The following is an 18,741-nucleotide window of genomic DNA, read 5'->3' on the forward strand; positions in this document are numbered from 1 at the left end:
TTGTTTTATAATATAATGCCACATTGTTTCACCATCAGCAGGGTAAGTCCATCCATTCTGGATGTACTCACTTTCTTGCCCCTACTGTCAGCAAGGCCTGTAAGGCGAAAGGACTGAAAACACACTGTGTACAAGCCCCATCCCTGCCCTTCTCACAGGTAAAGAGCATTGGCCACCTGGAAGGACCCGGGAATTCACACAATGATGCTCTACTCCACTTGCTCCCTCCCCTTCCCACTGAATGTTCCTGCACTAAAGACACCCCAGGAGGGCAATGTCAGAGGGATGTGAGTGGAGAAAGAAAGCCCTTGGGACCAAGAGATGCAGAAGTCATTCCATTGCCCCCATGCCATAGAGACTTTGGGCTCCAGCTATATTCCTGCTCAGGGTCAGGGTTCCCAATTTCTATGAGGCACAGTAGGCAACAGCCTGGAGAGAACCAGTGACTTCTACGTGAATCTTCTGGGAGTTATGTGTGGTCCAAGATAATATGTCCAACATACAGCAGTTATCCATATCAGAAATTGAATGTCAGAACACCCTGGATCCTGTCCAAAGTCCCAAAGCCACACATCCTTAAATTTCCCATCACTGCCCTAGAGGAAGGGACTAGACAAAAACAAAAGTGTTTCTTTTAAAACTCTCTTCTGGGCCTTGAGCCAGAAACACCTCTGGGGACAATTTCCCAACATACAAGACCCCTACTCACCAACGCATAGTCCAAGCACATATTCAACTCAGAGTGAAGGTTTTCTGTGGACACACCCATGTTACCCTCAGACTGATGCTTCTGTTATGAAAAATACCTCCCGCTTTTGAAGAGGCCTCAGCCTTAGCCAGTCCTTGGGTTCCCCTCCACAAGCCACGTCATCTCCTTAATGCAATTTTGTTTTGAGTCAGGATGTTCTGCGGTGCATTGTACAGCAGCCGGTCCCTGAGCACACACTGCTGAGAAGAGCCACCCCCACAACCATCACTTTCAGATTATTTGCCTTGCCAATTATTAGAACAATGGGCCAATTCCCATCCTGTGTTGCTCTTGGGGAAAATATGCAGGCTAGGGAACTGGCCTAGATTGGAAATGGAACAGCAGACGTTACCAATTAACATGAGCTCCTTTTATGCATTCCCTAAAGGTATTAGTCTCTAGGGAGAATTTTTAAAAGGCATAATCCCAGACCCTCTAGAAACTTCTTAGGTGCCTCAAATGTTTTGGGAGTGGGGACAAGTGTCAAAGGTCATTTGGTCCAGTTCTGTGTTCAGTGCTTGAATTCCTTAGATGACCTCGTCATCATCTTCCTGAATGTGTTCATGTTTGAGGAACTCACCACTTCCTATGGCAGTGCATTCCACCTTTGGACAGCTCTGTTTGTTTAAAAGCTCCTCCTTTAGTTGAACCAAATCCACCTCCCCATAATTTTCTCACTTTGGTCTTAGCTAATGAGTGAACCTAGCCAACCACTCAGCCTTCACTCCCAGGAAATAGTCAACTGCTCAGGGAAATGGTCCTTAAGCCAAAAATACAGTTTTGAAAAAGCCCAAGAGAAAGCCTACTGTAGCAGAAAGGCTAATGGGTGGACCTTGCTTTGTGGCCCCAAAAGGCTAAGTCAGATTACAGATTCAGCATGTGGAGGGCATGTAGGCTGCCCCTAAAAATCCAGATGTAAGCATAACAGAAAATTGTATGGAATTTCGGTAGGATATAGAGAGAAGAAAACTGTACTTTTGCTTTGTACGAGTTTAAACTTTCTCCAAGAAGATAAGAAGGAATGGAAGCATTTGGATAAACTGAAGCTTGGTCCAGAGTTAGCAGGTCTTCATGGCAGGCAGCACCAGTCTCAGTGGAAGGGACTGGTCTGACAACCAAAAGCCTGGGCTTCTCCCTAGAGCTTTCTGCTTATTCCATAAAGAAAGCTTCGAGTCTCTCTGCCTTAGGCCTAGCTCAGACCTCCTCATGGATCAGTCCTACATTCTTGGAAGGGACGTTGACTCAGAAGCACAGAGGGAGACTGAGACAGTCCCCCAATATGTGGGAAGAACAAGGAGAAATATGGGGGTGAAATCTCCTTTCTATATGAGGGAGACAGCAAATCAAGACAACAGGTTAAGGAGAACAGATGAGTGGGGGGGGTCTCATCACCACTCGTCACCATTCATCACCATAGCAACAAGCCCAGCGATTCTGCAAGACAAGAGTTTTATTTTTCTTTTCACCTGTCACTCTTCTTGGTACTGTCACTCTCTTTCCCCACTCCTGGCGGGAGATGAGTTGTGACTTTTCCACCCCCACTGACAAGCTGCCTAGCTTTTGGGGTGTGCAGCTGCTATGGAATAGGAGAACGGGGTGCCCTGAGGGGTGCTCAGAAGACTTAAACTCCATCTCTCCCCTGTCCCTGATCACAGCTAGGAAGTGTGTTGCTGTGAAATGTGAGTAGCTGTTTGTACACAGATCCATGAGGAAGCTGCCTCTTTTATGGATGCTGTGGAACAGAGGAACCAGAGCTGTGGTCCTCAAATAAAAGGGATTTTTGTCCCTGCCCCAGGATGTCCCATTTTATTCCCACAGTGTGAGACAAAGAAAGTCAGTAAAGGCAACTAAACAGAAGACCATGGCCTCAGGCCTCCTTAGAAAGATCTTATCAAAAAGCTAATGACAAGCTTAAGGGGAATCAGAACATCTTGTGTAAATGGAAACTCCTCAGCTATGTGGACTAAGACTACACCAACACCAGTCCTTCATCCCACATCCTATTAAATAAATCTGAATTTAGGTGGTTGTGTTACCTGTGATATTGGTGGCAATTGGGCCCAGGTTCTCCCTTGATTCCAGAGGTCTTTCCTGATTCCTCTACTACAGAGCTGTGTCAGCATAAATAGCGATAAATGACATTGTGCATCCTGCAAAAGGTGGCAGTTCCTATACCATCTAGCTGTCCTCTTTGTAAAGGATGTATCCCCCGTCACACACATTGCCATCTCCCTGGGCCAGAGACCTTCTTCTAAAGTGAAGGATGCTCTTCACCTCCAGACATAATCAGTCATTAGACCCTCCTTCTTTGCTTATATAGAACATGCCTTTCCACCCCACATCCATATGAAGATCTCACCCCACTTCCTTCCTAGATATACTGGAAGTGAATGCTCCTCCTTGTAAGTCAGGGAGGCAGATACCCTCTTAGGGTCTTTTGAAGATAATAACAGAAAAAGATGCCCATCACTCCCTTGTCCTTGGAGGCCATCCACAACCAGGTAAACCTCAAGAAGAAAACAGCTGGGTGACCAAAGGGGCAAGGTGTGCTTTGGGTATGGAAACACTGATCAGCTCATGAAGTCAGCAGCCTCCAGCTTTCTTGTTTTCCACCTGCCCTCAGGCCTGTCCTTGTACCTACTCCTTCTGAGCTCCACTGTCCACCATTCTTTACTAAGGTTTGAGCGGATAATACATGCCTCCTAACCCCACCCTTACCCCTGTTTAACAGAAGAGTTTTATAGGAACTTCTGTGAACTGTAAGTCCCCCAAGGACTCTAAAGCATTACTCTCCAGAGGAAGAAATACATGACTTCTGAACAGCAAACAGGGAGACATTTTGAGTGTTCTAAAAATCATGTGAAGTGGGAATTTACTTGTTCAGCCAACTCTTGAACCAAGCACTGAACTCATTTTTTTGCACATTACCCTTATCAGGTCATTACAGCAGAGCTAGAGAAATTTTGCCCCTTTGAGTCCTTTGAATAATCATTTCTACTGCTTCCAAAGCCAGGCTGTGCCTTGCCAAGTGTAACCTATATTCAAGAGCCATCTGCTTTAGCGATACAGGAAGCCACCAAGGGGGCATGCTTCAGATAATCCTACAGCTCTGCTGGCCAAAGCTGCTACTGGAAGGGAAGGGATGCTGCTATTTGCCAGCTACAGTCCCCAAGCTCAGTCCTGCTGAATCCTGTACAATGCACCAACTAGAACCAGGGCAGAGGTCACTGACTTATTGGTCAATAAGCGATTCCTTTCCATATGCCCAGATTCTAATAGGCAAATGTCAGTCGAAGTCTCTAGGGCAACACAGGCCACCCCTTGCATGGCACACCTACATCCCCACCTGAAAAGGAACACATGGAGAGGTATAAAGGCCATATCCTATCCAGTGCCACCAACTAGCCAACGATGGTGTGTACCTGTGCCAACTGAGGCATGCATTTCATTTTAATTCAATGAGACATTTATTGTACATGAACAAACAATATAAACAAAGGTGTAAGAGCTGCCATGACATCTAGGAATGAGTATTCTAAAAGTTAAAAATGTTCCTCTGCCTGTGTCAAGAGTTTGACTGAGCAACTCGCCCTGCTTCCTGCGTCATTACCTCTCACCATGACCATCAGTTGTGTTTGATTGTTCTCACCACTTGGGAAAGTGTTGTCCCTCAGACTTTCACTTTTGAACCCCACTGGAGGTGACAGAACTCAGGGATGATCTCAGCAGACCAGTGGCCTTCTTCTGGCTCCACAGGGTGAGCTCTGGCCACCTCCTACTAGACATGAGTACTTGTCTTCAGACTCCTAGGAATGAAGCACTCTTTTCATGACCCTGCTCTTCCCAAACCAGTGTAAGATCTTTTATCGCAGGCAACAGAGATTTCTAAATTCAGCCACCTGGGTCTGCCTCCAGTGTTTTTAGCAAGCACCTCCAACAGGAAAAATGGTGTCAATTAAGCATAATTATTAAGATTTAAAAGAGCCATTTTTCTCTCAGTGCCTTTTTACTATTCTAAGCCCCCTAGTTTTTCTTCCCCCTAAATCGGCACTCAGAGCAGTAAGTTAACATATATATCAGTTGGTCTTTATTATACATACAATAACTGTCTTATTAAATTGAAATCGAATGCACATCTAGGGGAAAGTTCATTGTAAGTACCAACTCTCAGAAAAATGCTCACAGACATAAACAATGAGCGAGGCCAATGCGTTACCAAGCAACAGAGAAAATGCGGTGGGGGGAGGCAGGAATCAAGCTGAAAAGGAAGGGACATGGTTTTCTGAAAGAATGGGGTAAGCTCAAAGGTGCAAATTTTGGTAGAAGCTGCCCTAAATTTCTTGTGATGTCTCTCACCCTAGAAAAGGCATTGAGGAGTGGGGAATTGTAATTACAAATTCAACATAATCAGGGAGGCTTGGAAAATTTATAAATACACATAGACACACACTTTTTTCCTGGGGAATGTTTAACACTTGGTCAATGAATGAATAGCCTATCCAGCCTTTGCAAATGTTAAAGAGGGTGTGGGGTTGAGTGTATGTGTGTAAATATGCTGCTGCTTGGATGGTCCTTAGTCTCTTGACTCACTTTATTCTTCCCCCTCCCCTTCCTTTCCCTCCTCCTCTTCTTAGGACAAGACAAGCGCTCTGAGCCTCAGCAATGTGGCGGGAGTGTTCTACATCCTGATCGGAGGACTTGGACTAGCCATGCTGGTTGCCTTAATCGAGTTCTGCTACAAATCCCGTAGTGAATCCAAGCGGATGAAGGTGGCATCGTCTTCCCGGGCCTTTTTCCTAACCTGTTCTGTGATGCAGCTGGGTTTCCTGGGAGTCCCTTTTCTAGAAAGGGTGGGGAATGACAGGTGGTTGAGGTCAGCACAAGACAGGAAGCAGGAAGCTGTTAGGAGGAAGGTGACAGGGACAAAGGCAGCCGTGAGAAAGGAAGGAAGATGGGGTGTGTCAGGCCAGACACAAGGTCCAAGAAAACAACTGCATTTGCCAGAGAGGGGTCAGTGACATTGAAAGTTAGCAGTTTACATGGACAGGCAGCACAGCGAGAGGCAAGAGTGATGGCTACCAAGGCTCATTCTCTCTGAAGTTGCAACAGAAGTGTGGCTGCAAAAGAGAGGAAAGGATGTCTACCCTCTACTCTGTGCTGACCTTGTCATACCCTGGTGAATTGGGTCTTTTCTTAGGCTCCACTCTAAGAGATAGACATTGACAAAGAGGACCATGTGCAGAGAAAGGTAAGCAGATTAGTGAGATGACCCCAAACCACATCAAATGTAGCTAAAGGGAACTGGAGAAGAGAATTGTGTAGGATTTAAGAGTAGTCTGTAAAATACCAATACTTTCCAAGTGGAAAAAGAAAACAGGCTAGTTCTATGGAGTCCCAAAGTATACAACAAGAACAGATGACTAAAGGTGATAGAGGATAAATGTTAACACGATACACTAAATTTACTCTTCTGAAAGAGCTGTCTAAAGAAAGGCTAGACTATCCCAAAAAGTAGCAAGTTTCAACATCACTGAAGGTATACAAGTAGAGGATGAATAACTCTTGACAAGGATATGGATTCAAGCATCAAAAAGGAGTTTGGATTAAATGATCTTCAAAGCCCCTCAACATTTAGCTTCAGTAAGAAATTATTTATGGAAGTTAATCATGTGAACAATACCATGAGCAAGGCATCATGAGGACTCAGAGAGGAGGGAGGTGCATTCTATGATCTTCAGCACCTTTCACCTTCCACAAAGAATGGGCACAATATAATTACTCAGTGAGGCAAGCTATGGCATAGATAGGAAGGCCTATAGGAATTTAGAGAAGAAAGATTGAAGAAGGCTTCCAGGAAGATGCCAATATTAAGAAGGACAGGTGGGATCTAGATAGAGAAGAGAAGAGAAGTGCAGTCCCTCTGGGCAATGTACCCATGGTGATATGTTGACCTATACTGTTATCTTGATTTGACAAGACTAACAAGATCCCTTGGTAGAATTTGCCTTATGAGAATGTACCCTAAGAAGCCCACTTTTCAACAGACATTTGGCTCCAAGCTCAGTAAGCCCACTTTTGGATCCAAACATAGCCTCCTGCCCAACGTCTCCCTGCCTTGGACCCTCAATCCTACACATACCTCTGGGGTCGCCCTTGGAGAAGACATCTCTGGGCATTTGCTCCTTCTGTTTAGAAATTCTCTATTTAGTTCTGTGCATGAGGAGCTAGGGGCCTTCTGTCCTGGTATTCAGCATTTCCCTGTCAGCCTACCTACCCCACTCACATCCTAGCAATCTGCTCTCCTCACATACTCCATACCTTCGCCCCCACCTCATGTTCCCACTCATGTGCCTTTTTATGGGTCAATCCCTCACCCTGTCTTCTGTTTCATAGAGTCCATTTAAAAGGCAACTTCTCCAAGACACAACAAGGAACAATTAAGGAATGGAAATTCAATGACATTTCACCAGGGACCTAGGAACACCCCAGTCCTTCTCTTGACCAGCTCATCCATCTCCAGGTCCCTCTCAGGTCCTCTCAAATGACAAGAACTACAAAGGCATGGGCTTCAGACTCTAAACCCAGTGTAGGCCTCCAAGGAGCTTGGCTGAACAAACAAGAACTCCTAGAACCTACTCAAAGCTCTTTGACCATTCCATTCAAAACATAGGACTAAAGACTCTCCTACCTTACCCTCCAAAATGAGGAAGGGTTACTCCAGGGGCAAAAAAGGGGAACAGGACAAGAACTAGGGGAGCTACAACCTGTACCATCCCTCAAAACCTTCACAATAGACCATGACTCAAACCAGAGGCCCAGAGTTGGCCCAGTACAGATTATAGGAGTTCCTTTTTCCTCACTGCTTGTCTAAGACACAGTACAGCATCATCATCTAGAGTAGAAGCTCTGGAGAATGAATGTCTGGGCATAAATTCTGTCTGCTCCATCTGTTAACTGTGTCATCTTACACAGGTTTTAGTAACTCTCTGATCCTCATTTTCCTTCTTCTTTTTTTTTTTTTTTTTTTTTTTTTTTTTTTTTTTTTTTTTTTTTTGAGACGGAGTCTCACTCTGTTGGCCAGGCTGGAGTGTAGTGGCATGATCTTGGCTCGCTGCAACCTCCACCTCCCAGGCTCAAGCAATTCTCCTGCCTCAACCTCCTGAGTAGCTGGGATTACAGGCATGTGTCACCATGCCCGGCGAATTTTTGTATTTTTAGTAGAGACAGGGTTTCACCATGTTGGCCAGGCTGGTCTCAAATTCCTGACCTCAGATAATCCACCCACCTTGGTCTCCCAAAGTGCTGGGATTACAGGCGTGAGCCACTGCACCCGGCCTCTGATCCTCATTTTCTATAAAATGGAGGCAGTGGTAGTACATACCTCATACAATTGTTATAAAGATTGCATTAAATAATGGATATAAAGAGCTTGGCAAAATTCCTGGGCCACAGTAAGCCTTCAGTAAATAATAACGACAATGATAACTAGTATTTCAAATAATAGTTGTTACTAGTGGCCAGATACATCCTCCTTAAAACTTTCCTTTTATTGTCCCTGTTTACATGAGCTAGGGTTCTTAAGCTGTATAGATTGTGAGTTCCTTAAGTTGTGTCTGATTTTTCTGGACATCCCACACACTGAGGGTAAGTATTAGTAAAATTAATGCATAATTGTATCCAAAGGAGAAAATCTCTTAAAGGATGAGGCGGAGCATGGGAGGGAGCTGCTCTTAGTTAAAGCAAGTATTGCCATCAAAACCACACAGTCTAGGAATTACAAACAATTTCATCCAAGGGTCAGTTTTGGCCCCATGTTTGTGCTCATGAACTGTGATGAGACCAGTCATCCACCAAGCAGGAAAGCTCCTGGATATCCAGCCCTTTCTCTGGATTACAATGAATCCCAGTAACCATAACCAGTGGCAGGTAGTGGTACCAGAGTGGCTAAAGTCTGGGATCCTCTTAAAACAGGGACCATGTTGACCTTCACTGAAGTCACACTATTTAGATTAAAATGAGAATCTTTCAAAGAGCCCACTGAGTCATGGCATAGCTTCTTGGGGACATTCTCATCCTTTCCTTTACAATGAAGATGTTAAATTTTTCAGAAGCCAACATCAGGGTCTCTTGGAATCATTAATACAATGTCTTCTGCCACAATCTTCTAGAATTAATTCCATTGATTGGCGTGACTTTCACCCGACTCACTGAGGCTCCTAATAGAATTTTCCATCTTCCAACTGCAGAAAAGATACTTTCTTTATTAATCAACCCAGCCCTTAATTGTTGACGCTCCATCAACTCCTCTCTTATCCAAAGAGATAAGACAAATGCATTCAACTTGCCTCTCAGACTTTTCAGCTTTGCAGTTCTCTTTATTATTCTGTGCTTAGCCTTCTCCAAAAGCAATTAGTTTTTTTCAGAAGTAGAGTCCCCAACCTTACAGAGAGACCCAAATTGATGATGCCAAGGGCATTTGATGAGAGCTTTCCCTCTCATTCATTTCCATTATCACAGTACTTGGCCCACTTTTTTTTTTTTTTTTTTTTTTTTTTTTTTTTTTTTTTTGAGACAGAGTCTCACTCTGTTGTCCAGGCTGGAGTTCAGTGGTGCAATCTTGGCTCGCTGCAACCTCCACCTCCCGGGTTCAAGTGATTCTCCTAGCTCAGCCTCCCCAGTAGCTGGGATTACAGGTGTGTGCTACCACACCTGGCTAATTTTTTGTATTTTTACTAAAAAAGGGGTTTCACCATGTTAGCCATGATGGTCTTGATCTCCTGACCTCGTGATCCACCGCCTTGGCTTCCCAAAGTGTTGGGACCACAATTGTGAGCCACCACGCCCCACCCTTGGCCCACTCTTAAGGCCTTAAGACCCTAAACTCGTTCAGGGCTATCCTCTCATGTGTCTCAAACGTGCTTAAAAACATCTTCGTCACTCTTCGTGGATGAAAGAACAAGAGGAAGGGGGGCAGAAAGGAGAAAGAAGGGCGGGAGAGAGAGAGAGAGAGAGACGAAAGGAAGAGAAGAAGGAAAGATGATTTTTCAGTAACTTTTATGTTCAAAGTGATTTCTACACATTTTCATTAACCATGTAATAGGTTGTTCTTATAATCCTACAGATGAAATAAAGGTTCAAAGAAACTAAGTAACTTTTCCTGGCTAGGTCACACAAGCAAGGAACTGAAAAACCAGGAATTAGACCTCCAACATGGTCTCCACAAAGCCCGGGCTTTTGGTATCAGCCAAGCCACTTTTCCTAAATCTCTCTGTCCTGCTTCAACCACATGGCAGCAGATCATTTTTGAGCACCTATTCTGTGCTCTTCCAGTCCCAGCCACAGTGCTGCTCACAAAGACAAATAAAATGTAGCTCTACCATTCAGTTCCCCTCATCTGACTGACTGTAGTATTTAAACCCTTGCTGGGTGTTGATGAGTCTCTTTCCCCTTTGACATGTGATGAGCAGGACAAGTGTCACAGAGATAGTGGGAAGGCACCCTACAGGTATTCCTTCCACAAAGACACACTGAGCACCACCGCATGCTGGGCAAGACTCGGCGCTGGCGATTAGGTCAAGAACAAAACAGACACAGCTTCTTTTCTCAAGAAGCTGAGAGTTTGATAGGGAAGACAGCACATAAGCAAACACTTACATGTTCAATGAGTGTTAGTGAAAAAAATGCCCAGTGCTGTCAAGTATAGAGCAGAGGCCAGTCCTGATAAAAGAATGGGGCAGTCAGAGCAGCTTCCCTGAGAAAGTGATATTTAACAGACTCAAAGCATGAAAAGAATTAACCGGGAAAAAAGAATTGCCGGTGATACACAAGTGTCAGAGACCCAAAGATGTGAACTCTTGCCCAGAAAGGGGAAGAAGGCCAAGGAGACTGGAACACAGAAAGACTGAGGGAAAAGGGTGGTATGTGAGAGTAGGAGACTCAGAGAGGGACTTCAGGCAGCTCACAATATTTCGGTCTAATTTAAATTGTCATGTAGTAGCAGAAAATACATAACCTAAGATACATTGCAAATTGAATAAAATCTCAGGTCCTCTGCCCCTCCTCTCTGCCTGGGCAGACTGGCACCTGAATCCTTAGCTGATATTAAGGGCAGCAAAGTATTATTCACCACCTCACTCCCAAAGGAAAATAATCCCCAGCCTCTCTCACCCCCACGAGAGATGCTGACCTTTCAAGATTATATATGGCTGTGCTAACATGGGGCATGTTTAAGCTACGGCAATTGAGGGCTTGCACATTTTCCTGGAATTAATGAACAGCTGAGAGACTTGATAACTCAAGGGGAGCATCCTCCACAGCAGGTGGTCACTGGTGCTTTGCACGCATGCCTGAGCAAGGACATTACTGAAGTTTAAGCTTTCATTAGGATATTCTATGATGTGCAGAGGCTGAGCACACTCTTCTTAGAAAAGCAAGTGGCTGAGAAGTTAGGATGCAATCACTGTTAGGGAAATGAGGTTCTGAAGGGTCAATTTAGAGGTCTTCAAGTTGGATTTTTTTACTCATCCCTTTGTCTCTGAATATCAGTTCCAAAAACACCACCACCACCCTCAAGGATGAACTTTAAGAATGGCTGGCATGTCAAGGAGGGATAAGGGAAAGCCACATTCCCAAAGGCTAGGGGAGAAATGACAGCAGTTTATGACAGCTTAGCCACGACAGGGGGGCAGGCGGGAGCAGAAAGAATCACATTTAGAAGGTCATTCACCTTATCACTAGGTCACATATAACTGTTACCTTAAACAAGTCAGTCATTGTCATCAGGTTCTCTGTAAAGTAAAAGGGACAAATTAGATCATGTGGTTCAACTTTGCTTGCATTTTAGAATCATCTGGGGAGCTTTTAAAACTCCAGATGGCCAGGCTGTACACCACACCAGCATCTCTAGGGTAAGATTCAGGTGTCAGGGATTTTTCCCCAAAACTCCCTGGATGGTTCCAATGTGCAACCAAGTTTCAGAACTAGTGATGTAGTTGACATTAAGCATTGCTTTCCACTGCAAAGTTTGAACTCCATTTATCATTTCTCCTGACTTTCATAAATGTATTTGAAAAGAAGCCAGTAAGAAAGCAGTAACCACCCATGATAAGGGTATGGAGTCATTGACCTTTGAGAAGTGCTCAGCTTCCTTGAATACCAACTCTAATGATGTGACCTTCGAGATTTTTAGTTACATGCCTGGCTAAATTGTCTCAGACTTCGGCAAGCACCAATGTTGACTAGGTTATCAATCTTGTCTTTTAAGACAAATTCATGAAGTACCAACGACTTCAATGGAATATTATGAAAATATGTGAGCCTTATGAGGAACAAAGACCAAGGTGATCTATGTAAACTTTAGTGGGTTTTTTTCCTTAATTAAAGGGGTGTGGCAGAGGAAAAACATGAATGATAGACATTCCAAGCTAATCTATAGAAGTTTCCATATTTCCCACAGATAAAAATAAAATGTTATTTTCTCTTCAATAATTTTTAGATGAGGATAAGTAACTGTTAATTTATCATATTTTCATTTTACATTTCCCTGGTGTAGCTTCAAGGTAGTATTTATTTGGCCTTTGACTTAGAAGAATGCAATCCAGGTCACACTTTCTCTTCAATGGAAGACAGCCAAGGGAGAATGTAAATAAATCAAGTCATGGGTTTGAGGAGGAGACAGAACCAGTGTGGGTGGTACATCATATGGGGCAAATCTGTCTGAATCATGGATTTTAAAAAGAACATTTTAAAACATTGTCAGAACTGCCAGTAATACAAGGATAGCAGGGGGAAAAATGGGTCAAAACTGCCCTGTTTATCTCTGTCTGGCCACAGAAGGTTGACTGATTTCTCTGGTCACTAGAATCATGCCAATATGTAAGAGAGAAAGTCATAGACTTTTTGAGACGGATCCTAGGTGGCTGGTGCTTCTTAGACAAATTCAAAAGCATCTATTATGCATCTAATTGCTTACTGGATACTCTGTGGGATAGCTGAGGATTGAGAAGACATGGCCCTTGCCCTCCTCCAGAAAGCTCTCTTACGGAAGACAAAACTTATACACTGGAGGCAGAACCATTACAAAAGAATGTATACCACATGAGTACAAGATGAGAGAGGACAGCACTTACAGCAGGTTGGTGTAGTCTAGGAAGGCTTCAAGAAGACGGTGAGAACAGAATGTGCCCTGAAGAAGAGGTAGGGTTGGTCCCACTGACAAGTCTCCTTTAAACTGATTCCCACCAAGAAACCAAACCCCACCTCAAAAATTCTGTGATTGTTTATTAATGGAAAGTTTGAGATGGACAGTAAAAGATAAGGGTCTGGATTTCCTACCATCAATGGTCTTTCTCCAAAGGAACTCTGAACAGAACACTTCCTCTTGTCTAAGAGGATATGGTTCTAGACCTACTTTGTGGTCTTGAATATCCCACTTAACTCATCTGATTCCGGGGTGATCCTTGGAGTCCTTTTCAGACCTAGAATTCCGACATTCTAGAAGTCACAAACTTAGTGGCACTGATCTGATATGTCAGTCTGGAAGTACAGGGTCTACATGCTGATGGGAAGCAGTTGATGCACAGATGATAATGTTTGGAATGCATTCTCATTTTCTTTAGCACATGTTCCTTTCCAATTACATTTTGCATATTGTATTATTCAAACGAGTCCTACATTCCCTTAACACATGCTGCTATAGAGGTAGGCTAGAATTTTTTCTGAAGTAAATCAGAGGTAGTTTTCCATTTTAACCCAACAATATCACACTCTCAATTTATTTTAACATTTCAAGGCATTTTTCATGTGGTAGCACCATTCTTGCTAATAACAGTGTGTAGGTGCATAGATAATCATATGGTATAGACATGGAGGTTTAAAAATTCTAGAATACTAAGGAGATATGTACAGTCACATGACTAGTTGATGTCATAACCAGAACTAGAATCCAAGTTTCCAAACCCCATTCCCAGAAGGTTTTCCACTTAGTTGTGTTGCTACATCACACATTAATCAATAATACCAAGGAAATATTCCACCTTTAGAAATCACAGAATGTAAGAATAAGAAAGGATCTTCTGTCTTACCCAATCTAACACACCTTACTGAACATTGAACTTGAGGCTAAAGAGGGGATCAGACATGTCCAGAGCCAAGTGATAGTTTTCTGAATTCCTGGGAAGTCAGAATTAGCATTGTAGAATAGAAGAGGGGGTGGATGGGGAAGCAGAGTTGGAGTTATATTTGAAGTCCAGTCTTGATTCATTCCCATTGCCTGTCATTGCCAAGGACCCGGGGAAGAACCCCCGGTCCTCCTGAAAAGGGTTTTTGTTTGATCCCACAGCAATCCATCAATGAAGCCATACGGACATCGACCCTCCCCCGCAACAGTGGGGCAGGAGCCAGCAGCGGCGGCAGTGGAGAGAATGGTCGGGTGGTCAGCCATGACTTCCCCAAGTCCATGCAATCGATTCCTTGCATGAGCCACAGTTCAGGGATGCCCTTGGGAGCCACAGGATTGTAACTGGAGCAGATGGAGACCCCTTGGGGAGCAGGCTCGGGCTCCCCAGCCCCATCCCAAACCCTTCAGTGCCAAAAACAACAACAAAATGAAACGAAACCACCACCAACCACTGCGACCACAAGAAGGATGATTCAACAGGTTTTCCTGAAGAATTGAAAAACCATTTTTCTGTCCCTTTCCTTTTTTTGATGTTCTTTCACCCTTTTCTGTTTGCTAAGTGAGGATGAAAAAATAACACTGTACTGCAATAAGGGGAGAGTAACCCTGTCTAATGAATCCTGTGTCTCTGACAGTAGAGTCACTGGAACACTAATGAGGAAACTGCACTGTTTTATTTTAATTCAGTTGTTAGTGTGTCTTAGTGTGTGCAATTTTTTTTCTTACTAATATCCATGGTTTGCAGGTTCTGTTAGGCCCTTTCCTTCTCCTTACTTCTTATCCCCAACTCCCTACCTATCCCTCTTCAGTTTTCAGATTGGAGATTCAATATTTGTTCCACTTTACAAGCAAGAGGGAAAAAAGCAACCTTCAAACTAATTCTCCATGGGGGCTTTCCATGTTACCCTCCACTCCTTGGCCCCAAGCCTTTGGTGGGGACAGACATTGTTGGAGAAGTGGGCTGCCTTCCCCAAGTGGGGCACTGCTTAAGCACTGATTTAGTGGAGAACACAGGTGAAAAGCAACTCAGGATGAGGGTGGTGGAGAGGGCAGGGGCAGATGTGCAGTCAGAGAAGGACTTCTCAAGTTACTGCTGCTCAGAAAAACAGTTCCTTTAATGTGGAAGAGCCATTTCACAGGCCATAGGTGGTATGGTATATTTCTTCAGAGTCAACCTCGGCCCTGAAAAGTATGTCCTTCTGGTGTGCTCAGGCTCAATGGCAGTCTGGTAGCTGAAGGCACTTGGCCTCCTAAACCAAGCAGAATTTTGGGAAGAGATAACAGCCAGGGGAGATATTGCCCACAATTCTCACTTTTTCTTTGCCTGGTACCTAAGCAGGAATCCATTGTGGAGTAGATTCTCTTCTTCTATGGAGCCTCTGACATGGGGAGCAATGCTATGCAAGCTAAGTGTGAAAGAAAGGTGACAGAATAATTTTGGAAGAGGAAGCTTCATCAAAATTTCATACAAAATAGAGCTTTCCATGGTGTGCCCTATCCTAGGTTTGAGAAAACACATATGAAGTTTATGCTCATGCAAAGAACTTGGGTTTTTATGTTAATATAAAGTGTTGTTTTAGCATGTGGCCAGATAATGCTCTGTCATCTTTAGAAAGTGAGATACCCCAGGAAATAATTGAAGACGTATAGGGAGATGGATTAAGTTGATAATGACATTTAGGGCACCTTAAGACCTTCGATCCCAGGTTCTAACCCAAGGAGGCTGACCTTCCCCCAGCTAAGACAGCGTAAGAACGTTGTATTCCAATATACCTATGATTAGGGCTACAAAGCTGAACTAAAGCAAGATTAGTGAAGTGGCAGGGTTTATAGAGAGAAGCCCAGGCTGAGTGCAACTTTGGTTGGAAGTGAGAATCCCTGACATATAGCTTTCTTGGAGATCCCAACTCTCATTCTTGGTGCAACTGGCTTCCAGCTCTCCAGCAGTCACTCTCCTAGGTGCATGATTCAGTGCGTGCCATGTGTCATTAGCTTTTACTGATAACCGTACTCTGGCTTGTTCCCTTACCCCCTACTTCTATCCAATTTTCTCTGCTAGGGGTTATCATTAGCAATTGACATGCTAAAGGTTTTGGAGCCTATCTAGGGGTAGGTGCAGCTTGACTGGCTTTTCTGTGGATTCTCTCAGTGGACCCACAACATCTCTATATCTCTCCACTCTCCTGTCATCGGCCATAGCAAAGAATCCTTCCAAAATCAAACTCTTCCCTTTTTCGACTCAAATGTTGTTGTTCAGTCTCTCGCGTGTCAATGTGGGCATGGTTCATGAAACCAGACCCTCAAGATGGATGATTGCTTTTCACTACTGCCATCTGATGTCCCTCAGCCCCTGCCCTCGCACAAGATTTTTCTCAGCCTTCAGACTACCACTGCAGAATCCGAAGTGACCCACCATTAAGGTGTCTGCATCTTGGAAGAGTTGGAAATAACCCTTTAACATCAACATGCTTCAAAGACTTTTTGCCTTTGGCCTGGTAAGACGCCTCTCCAGCTACTGAGCCCACCAGTAACATGAGCGGATAAAGAGAGACTTGTTTGTGCTAGAAATGAGGGTCTATGCTATGAGGGGATCCAAGACTCTGGCGAAATATGCTTTTTCATCAATGGAGAAATGAAAGGAAAACAAAAGCAAGAAAAAAGTTAACTTGTATTATGTATTTTTACTACACTTTTCTTAAAAATAGAGCATTGGGGAAACTCTGAAAGAGATTGACATTTTTCTCAACAGGAATCCATACTTAACAGTTCTGGCTTTCATTAAATTTTGCTCTTTGGTACCTGGGCCTTTTATTTAACATCTATATTTGTTTTAACTCTCTTGGCAGATGTGTGAAAGGATTCTTGCTTGATCAAACACTAAATATTTTTTTGGTTCCTGTTTTTCTTTCAAATAGCCAGGTTTTTTTTCTTTTGGTATTTGCATAAAATGAAAATATCACCGAATATTAAATCACTGTGGATCCATTATCTACTTTTCATATTTGTCCATTCCATTTTTGTGCCATTTCTGAAGCCGGGGCTCTAGAGATTATTTCCTTATTGCAGAGCCTAAGACTAGTAGGTTTTTAACTGTGACCACTGTTTCTAACTCACAAACAGCTCTCGAGTCATTTCAGCTGAACTAGAACATTGTGAGTTATTCATCCAAATAGGATAACCACAACAACAACAAAAGGCAAACGGTGGTATTTGGCTTCTAGGAGCCATAATTCCAATTGCATAAAAACCAGAGCTTGACTTGGAGCCATCACAGTACCTCTAGGGAACTGGATGGTTCACATGGAACATCTCCCAGACATCCCCAAACTGGAGAGGTATAGCTGTGAGGTGCACAAAGTCACAGCCAGAACCAAATCTAGACCATGCTTATAAGTCTAGATTATCCAGAGGATAATTTTGGTCCTCAGACACCACAACTTTCATTCTTGCCTAGAAGCTTTTTTTCCCCCTTAAGCAAAATGGCTTTCTGTAAAGGATCTGACATTTGTTGATACATAGATATCAATGATTAAGAACAGCTTCAAGTATTTTCTTTCCCAAGGAACACTGCATATTAACAATGACCAGAGGTCTAAAATAAATGAACAGAGAAGCTCAAACAGTAGCATGGACAATAACTACTACAATAGAAAAGGGTTGGGAGAAAGAAGAGAAACTGGCAGGTTTGTGTGAAGCTACAGTCATTGTCTGCATACACCTTGCAGCATCTAGGGTACCTCTGAGTGAGAAAGCACTTAACACCAGCTGACTGCAGAGAAAAATGATTTCTGTTGCCCTACTGTCAAATAGCTTGGACAATGGTCATAATGGCTATCATAGCACAGGCTGCCATGTATTGAGCACTTACTATGTTAAGCACACTTCATACCTTCTATATCATGACAGAAGCCCTCAAAGTAGGGCCTTTCAGATGAGGAATCTGAAACTTAAAGAAATTACATAACTTGCTCACAGACCTGTAAGTGACAGCACCAGGATTTGAACTAAGTCTGTCTAAATCCAAGCCTTTACAACCCTAACTACCCACCTCACTGTTAACCAGGTCATGATGAACTATGGCCAGGAAATACCAAGTGAGTTCTCTACCTACCTATTATGCCAAAGTAACTGAAAATGGAATGGTGAAACCCATACCAGATACTCTTTTTGGAAAGCCAGTCCATGCTCTTAGGGCATGGAGAGATCATTAATCTAGACAGGATTGCAAAAAGAAAAGAGGAGGGAAGGGTGCCACTTATAGCCCCTTTACAATGGATCTAGGCTCAGGAGTAGCAAGCAGGTAAGGGAGGGGACTAAAAACCAGGTTCCATTAGCAATGGTTGATCCAGCCTACAAGAGGGTCCCCAGAGCTTTCATGAGGAAAATGGAGATAACTTTTTCTGTTTGGACAAGTTCAGGATCAGTTCTGGTCATTACAAGGGCAATGGATTTAGGTTCAACTAGTGGTCAAAGTAACTCCATAGTAAAATTAGGTTAACACTGGACTTAGAACAGCGCCCCCTGTCAGAGAGATGTTACAGGTGTGAACGTTGAAATGCATATCCTCTGATTTTCTTCCATTCCAGATCCCTAGAGTTCACTATTAACTTGATGTCCTGTGTGTGTACAGGAGAGGGGAAGAGGGAGGAAGGAAGTCACGATCACCAAGACTTTTTCTTGAATCTTTTATATCCCTACTCTTCAGCTCCTCTGGTCAATAACACCCTGATGGGCACTGAGATGAAGCCAGCAAGGCCCTGCAGGAGCGGGCATGGATGTCTTTCACTGAAATAAAGCAAAAAATCAACCTACCTCG

The 18,741-nt window shown here is 43.5% G+C and overlaps 1 protein-coding gene across 2 annotated transcripts in view; it reads left to right on the top strand.

The window, feature by feature from the left end:
• The window catches only part of GRIA1 (glutamate ionotropic receptor AMPA type subunit 1), a 322,496-nt gene extending 305,583 nt beyond the window's left edge, over positions 1–16,913 (top strand). The window contains 2 exon segments of one of the 2 annotated variants that reach the window (NM_001265785.2): positions 5,383–5,517; positions 14,067–16,909. In NM_001265785.2, coding sequence (NP_001252714.1) covers positions 5,383–5,517; positions 14,067–14,267 — 336 coding nt within the window. In that variant the 3' untranslated portion in view covers positions 14,268–16,909. 2 annotated transcript variants of the gene reach the window in all.
• The last annotated feature ends 1,828 nt before the right edge of the window (positions 16,914–18,741 follow it).

The sequence above is a fragment of the Macaca mulatta genome, chromosome 6 (assembly GCF_049350105.2).
Source record: "Macaca mulatta isolate MMU2019108-1 chromosome 6, T2T-MMU8v2.0, whole genome shotgun sequence".
NCBI classification, from domain to species: domain Eukaryota; kingdom Metazoa; phylum Chordata; class Mammalia; order Primates; family Cercopithecidae; genus Macaca; species Macaca mulatta.